Source organism: Silene latifolia, chromosome 5 (assembly GCF_048544455.1).
Source record: "Silene latifolia isolate original U9 population chromosome 5, ASM4854445v1, whole genome shotgun sequence".
Lineage (NCBI taxonomy): Eukaryota > Viridiplantae > Streptophyta > Magnoliopsida > Caryophyllales > Caryophyllaceae > Silene > Silene latifolia.
The window spans coordinates 46,282,766-46,296,300 of record NC_133530.1 but is presented as its reverse complement, the minus strand read 5'-3'; the positions used below and the strand labels follow the sequence as shown (position 1 = coordinate 46,296,300).

The window sequence follows — 13,535 nt, the reverse complement described above, 5'->3', positions numbered from 1 at the left end:
AATAAAATAAGATAAAATTCAACAACTAATTACCAAACAAAACCGTCTCCCCGGCAACGGCGCCAAAATTTGATAGGCTATTGCACACCTATGCAAAGATAATATTTATACCCTAGGTAACAAATTAATGTAGTACTTAGGGGTCGAACCCAAAGGAGACGGGAGTTTATAATTTAGTTGTTATGGATTGAATTTTACCTTGCTGGAATAACATTTGTTTTGGTTGATTGGTTTGATGTAAAGTAAAAACAACAATAAAAAGAAAATGTCTAGGGAGGTCGGGTCACACATGCTAATTATGTAAATTATAATGTCAAGTTAGGAAGTTGATTATACGATAAATGTTTAGGCTTAAAGACACCCACCTTACGATATTAGTGTCAACCATAGACCGGGTCCTAGAGAAACTCTCGTCCATAACTAGGTCGTCCTACTATACTGCTTAGTCTAATTCAATTCCATGCCTCTCGACTTTTAGAACAAATGAACAAACTTAATCGATGAATAAGGCCTTTCACTACTACAGATACAGGCTATAACAACGGTTAAAAATCGTTGTTATATAAAAAAGTGGACGTTGTTAAAGCGTCCGTTGTAAAAGGTTTTAACAACGGTTGGTTTTCTTAAGGAACCCGTTGTTAAAACTATTAACAACGGTTTTAAGTATAAAAACCCGTTGTGGAAAGTGTGACTCAATTTTGGTGGGAAAGTTATAACAACGGTTGTAATATACAAAACCGTTGTTATAACTAAAGACAACGGGTTGTTTCTCAATCACCGTTGTTGTTTGTTTTTAAAAAATAAAAAAAATTAAATTAAATATTACTAGATGCATGCATAATTACGGCCCGTTATAATTCCGATGCATGCATTATTACTGCCATCCCTGTGCATATGAATGGACAATATGGAATGAGAAGGGTTATAATAAGATTTGAAGCAGCAGAGAGAGATATGATGATGATTGTGGCACAACTTCCTAAACATATATTAATTAAAAAATAACTCAAACCACACATTACTTAGTATAAATACATGCATTATCTCAACCATCATTCCATTATCTCACTATCTCCAAATCCTAACTGCTAAATTAAAACAAACTCCAAACCCTAATTAATCTTTCAAACAAACTCCAAACTTCATCAACAAAATGAATGATATCATTCTTAAGACTCTTACTATGATCGAGAAGTCGAGAACAACAATAGTTTCATCCGCCGGTTGCTCCACATTGAGGACAGTTTCAGGAGCTACCTTGTGGATGCTCGATCAGCACTCAAGGACGCCAAAAAAGATGGCTTGACAGAGTAGCAGTTGTTGCAGCTATATGACGATATAGCAACTGCTGAACGGAACCTCCAAATAGCTAAGGGGGAGAGGACTGATATCATAGAAGAGAATAAGACTCTCTATGAAAATATAAGAATTGCATTTTTATTAATGTAATTCTTTTTTTTAGTTTATGTATATATATATATATATATATATATATATATATATATATATATATATATATATATATATATATATATATATATATATATATATATATATATATAAATTAAGTTTATCATGCATTCCTCTCTATCATCTTACTTCTTCTTTGTTTTATTTTATTTAATTTGTTTTACTAGCTAATTAAGTGAATAATATTTAGAGAAATAACATAATGATCGATAAAAACACATACATGCAAATGAAATAATTAGAAAAAGAAAATAATGGCGATGAAAGACGATGAAACCAACAAAGTCTTGTAGATTTACCGATAATTAGAGAAAGTAAGAGACGATGAAACTAACAGTGACGGCGAGATGATAAAGCGACGATGAGAAAGAGAGAAAGAGACGATGAGAAAGTGTGTGTTTAATTGTGTTTGTGTTTGTCTGTGTTTGTATTTGTGTTTGTGTTTGTGTTAAGGTTTGTGTTTTGTGGTTGTAGCTGATCTGTGTTTGTGTGGTTTATAGTATGGAAAGTATTGACAACGGTTGTTAAACAAAAACCGTTGTTAAAACGTAATCACAACGGTTGTAAAACAAAAACCGTTGTTAAAAAGGTTTTAACAACGGGTTTAAAAAATAACCGTTGTGATTACTTTTCACTAACTTTGCGCCAATTTTGCGCCAAATTATTAACAACGGTTGTGCATGTTTGACCCGTTGTTAAAACTTATAACAACGGTTATATAACCATAACCGTTGTAATTAATTTTAGTAAAATTCGCATCATACGTTCTACAATGCCTATGGTGATTTTCGTGAATAAGCGTTGTTAAAGGAGCGTTGTAGTTGCCTGGATTTGTAGTAGTGTTTAAACATAGATTAAACATTATGGTGCAAATATGTGATAGAAACAATTATACAATATTAACTTATCCTTATTTTGACATTTACATATTACTTAATCATGCATGACTTCCTTTATTCCCTAGACAAATATAACTACTCGAACATGATGAAAATGTAAACTACACTAATGATAATTAAAATGATAAACATAATGGAAATGTAAATAGAAATTACCTTGCAATATGGAAATGAACTAGAAATGGAAGAACAATACTTGTAATGAAATAACTTGAAATGAAACTTTGAAATATAACTTGAATGGAAATTGTATTGAAATGTTTATAACATAAAGTAAGTCAAAGCTAAGCTAAACTAATAACTAAACTAATCTAACTACTAAACTTAGAGAGAATTATGAGAAATTGTGTATGTGAATGGTGTCTAGATGTTGAAGTCTACACCCTTTATATAGGAAATAAGGGGTGAAACTTAGAGCAAATACAAGGGGTCAACCCCAAATATTTTCTCTTAATTACTTGAGTAATTGCCTAGAGAATCCCATGTTCGCCATCAACTCCTTCTTAATTGCACAATTAGCATCCAAAGAGAATCTTAAGATGAACATCCAAGGCATTCTCCCATCTTCTTCTACTTGGGTTTTAACACTTGATTTTATACTTGGGCTCATTTCTTGACTTGTGTTGTGCATTTCTCAAATTAATCCACCACATTTGCTCATGCAAGTCCATGCTTTACTTCATTGTTGTTCCATTCTTCTCCTCAACTTAGCTTTGTATCCTAGTGCTTGTAAATATGTGAAATTAAGCTCCTTAAAGCTTAAGTACCTACAAAATATGATACAACGTGCAAATGAAACTAGAAATACAATATTAGCTAAAAATCACTAAGGTTAGTGCATAATGTCAAATATATTATAACTAAAAGAAGGAGATAAAGTCTATATAAAATGGACTTATCAGTATTATGCCTACTCATGTCACTCAATTTAGACCAATTGCATGCTGTAATGTTCTATATAAGTGCATATCCAAGATTATGTGTACAAGGTTAGCTGGAGTACTGCCTGATCTGGTGAGTATGAATCAGGGAGGGTTCATTAAAGACAGAAGCATTATTGAGAATATTCTGGTGTATCAAGACCTTGTTAGACTTTATAATAGACAAGCTTGCACACCTAGATGCATGTTTAAGATGGATCTGATGAAAGCATATGACAGTCAGTTGGCAGTTTGTTAAAGAGATCCTGGATGCCTTTCAGTTTCCTCCTCAGTTCAGTAATTTAGTAATGGAATGCATTAGCAGTGCCACCTTCTCTATAGCAGTGAATGGAGAATTTTTTGGGTTTTTCCCTGGCAAGAGAGGGTTGAGGCAAGGTGATCCAATCTCTCCCCTATTATTTACTCTATGTATGGAGTATTTAAGCAGGATTCTGTGTGTTGCCACTGAGAAGATGAAGTTCAGTTACCATCCTTTGTGCAAACAACTCAAGCTCACTCATCTCATGTTTGCAGATGACTTGTTATTTTTTTGTAAAGGGGATGCAACTTCAATTATGGTACTGCTGAGAGCTTATTCATCTTTTTCTGCTGCTTCTGGTTTAAAGATGAATGCTCAGAAGTCAAATGCCTATTTTAATGGGGTTGGAAGTCAGCTAAAAGATGAAATTTTGAGTGTATCTGGTTTTAAGGAAGGCACTTTATCCTTCAAATATCTTGGGGTGCCTATCACAGCAGGAAGATTGAAGAAGGGGGATTATGCTGTGCTTATAGACAAGGTTGTTGAAAGGATAAGAAGTTTAGGAGCTAAAAAGCTATCTTATGCAGGCAGGTTGGTTTTGGTCAACTCTGTTCTATCCACCTTGTCTACTTATTGGGCAGCCATGTTTATTTTGCCAAAAGGGATGTTGGATAGAGTTGATGCAATCTGCAGGATTTTTTTATGGGAAGGGAGTACAGAGTACACTAAGGCTCCTAGAGTTGCCTGGACAAAAGTTTGTTTGCCAAAAAAGGAAGGAGGATTAGGCCTTAAGAAGAGTGTGAACTGGAATACTTCCTTAGTAGGGAATTTAGTATGGTGGATTGTTGTTAAGCTGGATACACTTTGGGTTCAATGGGTGCATCATGTTTACTTAAGAGGGCAGTCTTGGCTATCTTATACTCCTCCTTCTGATACCAGTTGGTATTGGAGGAAAATTTGCAAGGTAAAAGATCAGCTGCAGGATTGTTTTTGAGGATAATATTTGGAAATTAAGGCCTGAAGGATACACTGTTCAGAGTTGTTACAACTGGATAAGGGATAAACATGAGGATTTTTGGTGGTGCAAAGCTGTATGGAGTAATATGGGAGTCCCTAAACACTCTTTTATTGCCTGGCTTATTACCAACAATGCTCTGATGCTCAAGAGTAGATTGTTTCAGCTTCAAATTGCTACTGATAATATCTGCTGTATTTGTCAGTTGCAGGAAGAAAATCATTCACATCTTTTCCAGAATTGTGTATACAGTGCTCAGATTTTGCAAGGGGTTGGACGATGGTTATGTTCTGATTTAACTCAGTCAGATGGGTTATTAAAGATTGCACGAAGCAGATGGAGCAAACACAGGAAAAATATTTGTACAGCTGCACTTTTTAGTTGCTGGTATGCAGTCTGGTTGCAGAGGAATCAGGCCAGGCTGAACCAGTGCATTATGAGGCCTGCTGTGGTAATTGCACAAGTCTAACAGGCTATTAGAAGTCGTTATGTTGTTTATAAAATTTTTAATATGTCGTGTAAAGATAGAGCATGGTTGACAAGAGTGCATCTAGAGTCAAATTAGCATTAGAGTTCAACATGCTACTATCTTCAAATCTTATGTAATGCTTGTTCTATTAATGAAAGCTTACCTTTTAACAAAAAAGTTACTTTATACCTATCAAATAGGCCAAGCGGGCAAGTTACAACAGTAAGTGGGTCATATATCTGATGTATAGTTTTTGAGCATTAAGATAACGTTTTTGAGTTTTAATTTAAAAAAAAATGAGTTTTATTATAATGTTTTTGAGTTCATTTACAAACATTAATCTCAAAAAGTTATATTATAATTCAAAAAATTGACATATAAGCTCAGAAAAATTTGATTTTTGACATCATAAAACTAAAATGTAATTTATAAACTCTATAAAACTCAAAAAAAATACACAAAAACTCATTAAGTGTGAGGTAGTACATCTGATGTACAATCCTTTTTCTCCAAGTTACAATTTTGGCCATTTTGCATTCGGATAAAATATGGGTTAAGTCTATTTCGAGTTTATAAAATACGGCTTGGTTACGCGCCAGATTTATATAAGTTAAAGTCAAAAACGGATCCGATAAACACATTTTTACAGATATTTATTTTCTTTAATTCTAATTGTAGACATATATATTTATTTTTAATTCTTATAAATATCTAACTTAAATGATGTTAGTAAGAAAAGCAATTTTTTTAATATATTGGAAATTGCATCATTTTATGTACGTGATAAACAATGAGGTAATCTTTGAGTAATTAATTATGTGGCAAAATCATGTTTTAAAAGCAAATGCAATGCGAATTCTTATTCTTGAGTTTGTCAATAAGAACTTCAAAAATAAAGTTCTTTCCATTGTAGATGGCGTTGGGTTTGTCAAAATAAAAACTTGGTTCTTATTTAAGAATCAAGTTCTTTGTTAGTTTCCAAAAAATTAAATAGGTTGATGGATATAAGATAATTAATTATAGGTCTTAATTAACAACTAAGAAAAAGTTCTTACATTATGGTGTAAAGTTCTTAAACTTAATAATTAGTAAAAAAAAAGACTCGGGAATAATTGCACATTTGCAATTGCTCAAAACATATTAGGTAATTTAAGTTTCCCATACTTACATGACTATGCGGACAGTTATCCAATTCATAAAAATTGAACTCTATATTTTATCGAAAATGATTATCGGAAAATTGGTTGTATTTAAGCATTTAATATTCTTCCAAATTTGGTATTAATTTAGAAATTAAGGAATAAATTACACATGAATCAATACAATTAATGCGTATATTAAGTATTTATTTCCTTTTTTAGGTTTTTTTTTTTAATTATCCTTTTTTAGGTTCTTAGATACAACCCAATGAGTTATATTTATCATTTTAAAATTAAAATATGAAGATTATTTAAAAAATTATACTTGTGTTGTAGTTTTGGTAACAATTTGTGTACCCGAGAGTAAGTCATTAATTTCTGAATACGATGCATAACCGATACAATTGGTCTCCCTTGTGACGTAATTTGTGGCGGATATTTTGTGAGATAAAACTAGTTTTTGAACCCGTGCAATGCACGGGTGGTAACAAAAAGTATTATTAAAAGTAAAATTTATGTATTATTTGGATTTAGTAAATTACTAAAGTTTAGAAAATTTTACTTTGTCTACCCATATATTTTTGATGTGTTTATGTTGTTTAATTTTATTTGAAATACTTTTTTTTTTCCCTCAACTTTTAACTTATGAGAGGTGAAATCTAAAAAAGGGATATAAAATTGTTGTAGACATAACTTGAATATTTACGCAGTATACATTTAATTTTACACATTTTTTTTGTTATTACCCCTTTTTTTGTTATTCTATCAATTCTCTACCTTTTCTCTCAATTCATATCTCAGCCACCATCACCTGGATGTCTAGAAACATCATTCACTATCACTGATCGACTACCTCGAGACCCAACAGCACACCCTCCAGTGAAGTGGTGGTCACACCCAACACCTCGGACCACGACGTTCCTCTCAACCCCTATCTAAGCACACCCCCACCCCCCAACCCAAAGAACTAACCATCCTGCAATTCATATCCTACGTCCTCCAACTACCCTACCCTCTCTTGCCTCCACCATCCCTTATGTCCCCCCACCGTACCTCCAGTATAACCACCATCATCCCTGCCCACCCCATGTGTAACCTCTAACCCTTATCGTAACTTTATGCGACTTCCCCACCCCATCATCACCAACCCATTGCATTAATAGAAAATTGAACAATAGAATTAAAATGTATAACATATTTTTTTTCATAACAACTTGTTTACTCATTACCTTTCAATATGACAATGTTATGCATTAGTAGTTAGAAAACTTTTAAAGTCACTCCAATTAGTATCTAAATTGATTGTTTGGCTATTTTGTATTATCTATTGCTCATGATCTCATAAAGTAAGATTATTTCAAGGTAATGAAATATTGTCTTCCGCTCCTTTTATTAAATAACACACTTCAATTTAGAGAAAGAATCAAAATTTATGATTAGTAGCAAAACTTACACGTTATAGTAGTTTATGAGAGGCAATTTTAATAAAATAAAATTTATTTTTATAAATTTCTTAACATAAGCACGATACGTAATGAATATAAGTATATTATTAGAATATGATTTAATTTAAAATGTATGTTTTCCAGCTGAAAAATGTAAAATAAAAGACGTCATAAACATTATTTTGACCCGTACTCTGACGATGACCCGACCTGAGACCCATATGACCCGGCTCGTGTGACCCGTTCCGCCCGACCCGTTTGACTGGTCTACTTGAAAGTTATTACCATTGACCAACTCCTTGAACAGTTTGCATCTACACGGCTATTCACTAATTTTGTGACAAAAAAAAGGAATTCGAAAGTATTGATATATTTTGTCATATTTTTGACAAAAGAATGAATTTTATTGGATAATACAATTGTCATTTCACGTAATTCAACCGGATATATATGATCTAAACCAACCTAATTCAAAGATCTAAAATAACTAATTTATGAATTTGCTTATTATCATCAAAAATAAAATAAAAAATTCAATAGTCTAACACTACCTTATAAATAGGAAATTTTGTGTTGATAAAACCGATTTTAAACTCTTTTCCGAATATATCAAATTTTGTGTTGATAATACGATACATGAAATAAAACAAAATGGAATGCTGAAATGACCGACTCGATCAAATTTGACCCAAATATATGACATAAGGAAAAAAAATAGAATATAATTAATATAGGACACGAAATGAAAAGAGGATTCGTATTGTGCTAATAAAACCATAAAAATAATAGTCTTATCTTAAAAAACGGTCTTCACTCAAAGAAAGTAAAAAATCAAATTAAATGAACCGCGTCATTTCCAAGTTTTTTTTTTTTTCAAAAATATGCGATTAACTTGTCTTCCATGATTATTGGGGATTTTACCGTGTACCATTTTTATGTTTGTTTCTGCAAATATAATATCTACCTATATCATTATAATAATTATTTCCGAAAATAGTGCTAGAATATTATTGGAAGATTATTGGAAATTAACGGGATATTAATTTTCTTACCATATATATGTATCTTAACTTTCAAAATTATTATATTTAGCATGATAGATAGTTAATTGCGGTAATACCAGTAAGAGATTTTATTTCTACTTGATTTAAGAATATTCTATGTTCAAAAATATGAATTGAAGCATATTTTGTGGAAATTATTTTTGAAGAGAATCCAAAAGATATTGGTTCATGATTAATTAAGGAATCTTTACTTAATTTTTTTTAATTGATTGTTAATTACGTGACTTAAATTAGGAGTCAAAGAATATTATATAGTTGGTCATTTAAGGAATGTTTTTATTTTTATTTTGAATCAGTTGATTTTTTGTAAGTCAATCACAACATGCATAATCCGTAAATGACGCGGCAGATTAAAAGGGAAGATTACACGTGGCAATTTTTAAGCTGATGACACGTGGCGGACGATTAGGCTGATGGTTTCAGCTTTAATATAAGAGTAAATTAGATATTACTCCCTTTTGAAACACGTTTTGCTAAAATTACTCCCTTTTAAAACAAAATGCTAAAATTACTACCTTAACTTCAACACAGGCAAGAATTTGCTCCCAAATCCCAACTCAGGTGAAATATTCCGTCTTTTTTTGAATTAACCCGCCTTTTCTCTATTTTTTTGACCATTTTGCCCCTGTAAATTCTTCACCCTTATGTTATGTTCCTTTCTCTTGCTCACATTACTCCATATTCATCTATACTAACTCTACAAAAAATTTCAATCAATTATTTCTTCAATTTGGAAGGCAAATTTATTTGAAGGTGAATTTCTTTATCTCTCCCTTTATTTACAGATTTCATATCTTAAACCTCTTCATTGTTTTTTTTTTTTTTTACGATTAAGTGAAATTGTAATTAACCCTGAATTGCAATTAGGGTTCTTACTAGCCACCATGAATATCAAAAACTCACCTTAATTTGGATGAAAACGCACAGATTAGGGTTTGTCGCCTACTTCCAGAGCATTTGATTATAATCGTCGCAAAAAAATTGATTGAATTGGGGGCGAAATTTAGGGGCTTAGGTTTTGATTTAGGAAATTGAAAATCTGGGTTTGGGGTGTTTGTTTGAAATGAGAGAAAACGATGAATTGACTGAGAATATGAAAGGATTTTCATTTGGGCATATGTTAAATGAAGGGTAATATTGTCCAACCACATGTTTTTTTCACCTGAGTTGGGATTTGGGAGCAAATTCTTGCCTGTGTTGAAGTTAAGGTAGTAATTTTAGCATTTTGTTTTAAAAGGGAGTAATTTTAGCAAAACATGTTTCATAAGGGAGTAAAATCTAATTTACTCTTAATATAATATATGATATGATGGTAACAAAATGGGTTAGTAGAGAAAGGGGACCACATGAATAGCGTTGCAGAGAGAGAAAAAGTGGGTACTTTGTGAGGTAAAATGATATCCGTCACTCAAGAGTGACGGATAGGTGCCGTCACAAACAAGAATTTGTGTAACCGATAATATTCTGAATTAAGTAAAGACAGGTTCACGAGAAAAGCAAAAACAAGAAGTGGCCAGCAAAAGTAATTCTTCAACATAGCTCATATACTCCATTATTACTTTGATTGACATATTACATACTCTAGCTAATTCCTCATAGATTTGCCTCCACATGATCTACAAAACAAGGGGCAAAGGGAAACTTAATGCTAGAGAGGAGACCTAACATTATTCCTTGGCTATTTACACCCTTAGTTACTCCGAGCCAGGACGAGACGCCGTTTGGGACCGATGATCCTCACTCCGGCTACTACTACCTCTTCATAATAAAAAAAAAACAAAGAGCATAGATTATTTTACATGCATCTCTAATAGATATTGCATTATTCTCAACAACCTTCAAAACTTGAAAGAACATTTCATCTGAAGTACAGGATTAACAAAACGTCCATCCATGAAGAAGACCACCTTCTTTCTTCTCCATGTTCTTCTCATCTTTTCTACATTTTTTCTCTTTATCTACAACTCCATAGCACACACAAAGCAGATGAACTTCATCAAGATGCAGTACACCGGTAGTTGGTTTATTGGTTAGGTTTAGTTCATGTCAGCAATTCCTCCACTTACAACCCATGGGTGCCCTGCAAATTAATCCAGAAAATTCCTTGTTAGTGGCTAGATCATAACAAAAATGAATCATCTGAACAACAAAATCTCTCATTTGAGACCGTCTTAAGCTTAAGTTAATTGTTCCAACAACAAAAATTGAATTTTTCCAACAAAATCACCAAAAGCAATAGGAAAAAGAGGACATACTTAAGACTTGTTCAGCAGAAAATCTCCTGGAAACATCTTTACAAAGCATCTTCCTAATCAAGTCCTTAGCAGAAGGCGAAACAGACCGGAAAATCCTAGGAGGAAACCTAAGATTAGCACGAAGAACGGCCTCAAATGTATCCTCAACAGTCTCACCAATGAAAGGGGGAACACCACCCAACATTATGTATAGAATAACACCGGCACTCCACACATCAACCTTTTCGTTGTACTCTCTTCCTGCCAACACTTCGGGAGCCACGTAATACGGTGTCCCTACCACTCCACTCATCCAGTTGCTCTCTCCGTACCACTCTGCTGATCCAAAATCGCACAGTTTTACTCTGTTTCGAGAGTCGAATAGGATGTTTTCTGGCTTTATGTCCCTGAGATTTCGCAGATGCACAAATTTAGTGGAAACCCAGAAATCACAATTCACAAGCGAAGTCGAAAGGAGTTGTTTTTATACAAATTCATCATTAATTAAAATGAATTGAGGAGACTAATCAACCAGAAGGACCCATGATAATTTTATAAAGAAACCATCTCATTCAAGAACACGGGTTGGTTCTTCATCTCGGATTTTGTAATTAAAGGTAAACAAATGATTAAAATGACGGTAAAAAGATAGATACCTGTGGGAGACGAGATTGCGGTGGCAATGAGCAATAGCCTCCATCAACTGTTTAAAAAGAAGCGCAGCGTCGGGTTCAGAAAAGACGCCTTCAGAGACAATACGGTCATAAAGAGTAGATTCCTGGCAAAGATCGGTGACAATAAGAAGGTGAGAATCGGAATCAAAAAGGCCGTGGATCTGGAGAATGTTGGGGTGAGAAGACAGAATCTGAAGGATTTTAGGCTCGGTATCAAGACACTGGCGATCTGTCTCGTCGTCGAGAAGGAGTCGTTTATCAATAGATTTAACGGCGAAAAATGAGTTGGAAGAAGGAGAATAACAGCGATATACAACGCCGAATCGTCCTCGTCCAATCTCTTCGCAAAGCTGGTAGTCTCTTTTGAAGTTCTCGCACATTTCCTTTTGATTTTTTTTTTTTGAGGTTGTATTTGGTTTTGGTTTTGGGTTATGGGGGGTGGGAGGTAGTTGTGAGGGGAGTTATATAGGGGAATTGAAGGTAGAGGTAGGGAGAAGAACTAGGGGATATTCGTTTTGATGCGAGGGTATTTTTGGGATTTTATGGTTGTTATAACTTTATAAGAGAGGTGGGTTTTTAGGTACCTCAATTATCGATGTACCATCCTTTCCCCATTTATGGACGGACCATTTTTGTAATTTAAATTCTTAAGTTTATAAGTAACTGCCTTCGTTTTTCAAATATTTCATGCACTTATTTTTTAGCAAGCGTTTGACAAGTAATATTTTTTAGCAAATAAGGTTCTTGAAATGAAATGTTACTTAGGCTCCGTTTGACAAGGTATTTCAGGTACCTGATTTGGTAAAATAACTTATTTGACCAAAATTCCAGGTACCTTATTTTTTTTTACGCGTTTGCAAGTAGTTTATTTAACCAAATAAGCTACCTGAAATGAAATGCTACCTAGAGTAGCATTTGAGATTTCAGGTACCCGTTTTGATTTAATTTTCCGTTTTTACCCCTTAAATTTATACTATTAAATAATTATCATATCCTTTTACGTCATTTCATCAAAATCAGTTACTTTTTCAGTTAGTTTGTCAAACACTTTTTATATAATCAGTAAACTACCTTATCAGTTCCTAATCTTTAGCTATCTAGTCGGTTACCTTTTCAGGTTTCAGTTAGCATTTCAGTTTTCAGTTACCTTTTCAGATTTCAGCTATATTTTCAGTTAGTTTTACCAAACAGAGCCTTAGGGTAGCATTTTATATTTCAGCTACATGAACTGATTTTATTTTCCTCTTTTACTCTTCAATCTATAATATCTAATTATTATCATATCCTTTTATGTTATTTTATAAAAAATTGGCTATATTTTTAGCTAGTTTGCCCAACATTTTTAATATAATCAGTTACATTTTCAGCTCCTGATTTTCAACTACCTTCAGTCAATCATCTTTTCCGTTTGTAGCTATCTTTTCAAGTTTTAGGCTTTCAGCGGTTTTTTCACCTAATTTTACCAAACAGAGTCTAAATCTTTGATAAGTTAAACAACTACTTAATTTGACAAGCACATTGTCTAATCTTTGTTGTTCATTGAAAGTCATGATTTCCGGTTTATATATAGTATTAGGCTAGATAACAAAATTTATGATTCTCTAAACTGAAATTTTATTTTACGGAAAATTCACGTGGTATCCTCGAGACTTTGCCATTTTGCACGTGATATCCAACTTTTTAAGTTTTTGTGTACATGATACCCTCCATGTTTGATTTTCATGCACAACATGCCCTTTTGTCGCTATAAGAAAACTCAATTGTGCATAACTCCTAGACCGGAATTCAGAATCGACCAATTGTTTTTCCTAAGATGATTATCTCGTCATAATCTACGATTTGAGAAAAAAAATTGTCGATTGATATTTTATAGGGTTTTTTTTAACGGAAATCTCAAATCAACCATATTTTCGATCTAAATTTTCGAATGACCATTTTCGTTTTATC

The 13,535-nt window shown here is 33.1% G+C and overlaps 1 protein-coding gene across 1 annotated transcript; it reads right to left on the bottom strand.

The window, feature by feature from the left end:
• Window positions 1-10,206: 10,206 nt before the first annotated feature.
• On the bottom strand, window positions 10,207-12,070 carry LOC141657365 (phosphoenolpyruvate carboxylase kinase 1-like). Its single transcript, XM_074464569.1, has 3 exons — window positions 11,571-12,070; window positions 10,936-11,321; window positions 10,207-10,760 (listed from the first exon to the last, which is right to left on the bottom strand). The coding sequence occupies exons 1-3, from the start codon at window positions 11,966-11,968 to the stop codon at window positions 10,717-10,719; spliced, it is 828 nt and encodes a 275-aa protein (XP_074320670.1). The 5' UTR covers window positions 11,969-12,070; the 3' UTR covers window positions 10,207-10,716.
• Between the last annotated feature and the right edge of the window lie 1,465 nt (window positions 12,071-13,535).

What these genes read in the sequence shown, in the direction of transcription:
- LOC141657365 (XM_074464569.1), bottom strand. Translation starts at nt 11,968, where the DNA reads ATGTGCGAGAACTTCAAAAGAGACTACCAGCTTTGCGAAGAGATTGGA. An exon ending in CGCAATCTCGTCTCCCACAG is followed by an intron (nt 11,322 to 11,570) that starts GTATCTATCTTT and finishes GCGAAATCTCAG; the next exon opens with GGACATAAAGCCAGAAAACA. An exon ending in TTCTGCTGAACAAGTCTTAA is followed by an intron (nt 10,761 to 10,935) that starts GTATGTCCTCTT and finishes ATTAATTTGCAG; the next exon opens with GGCACCCATGGGTTGTAAGT.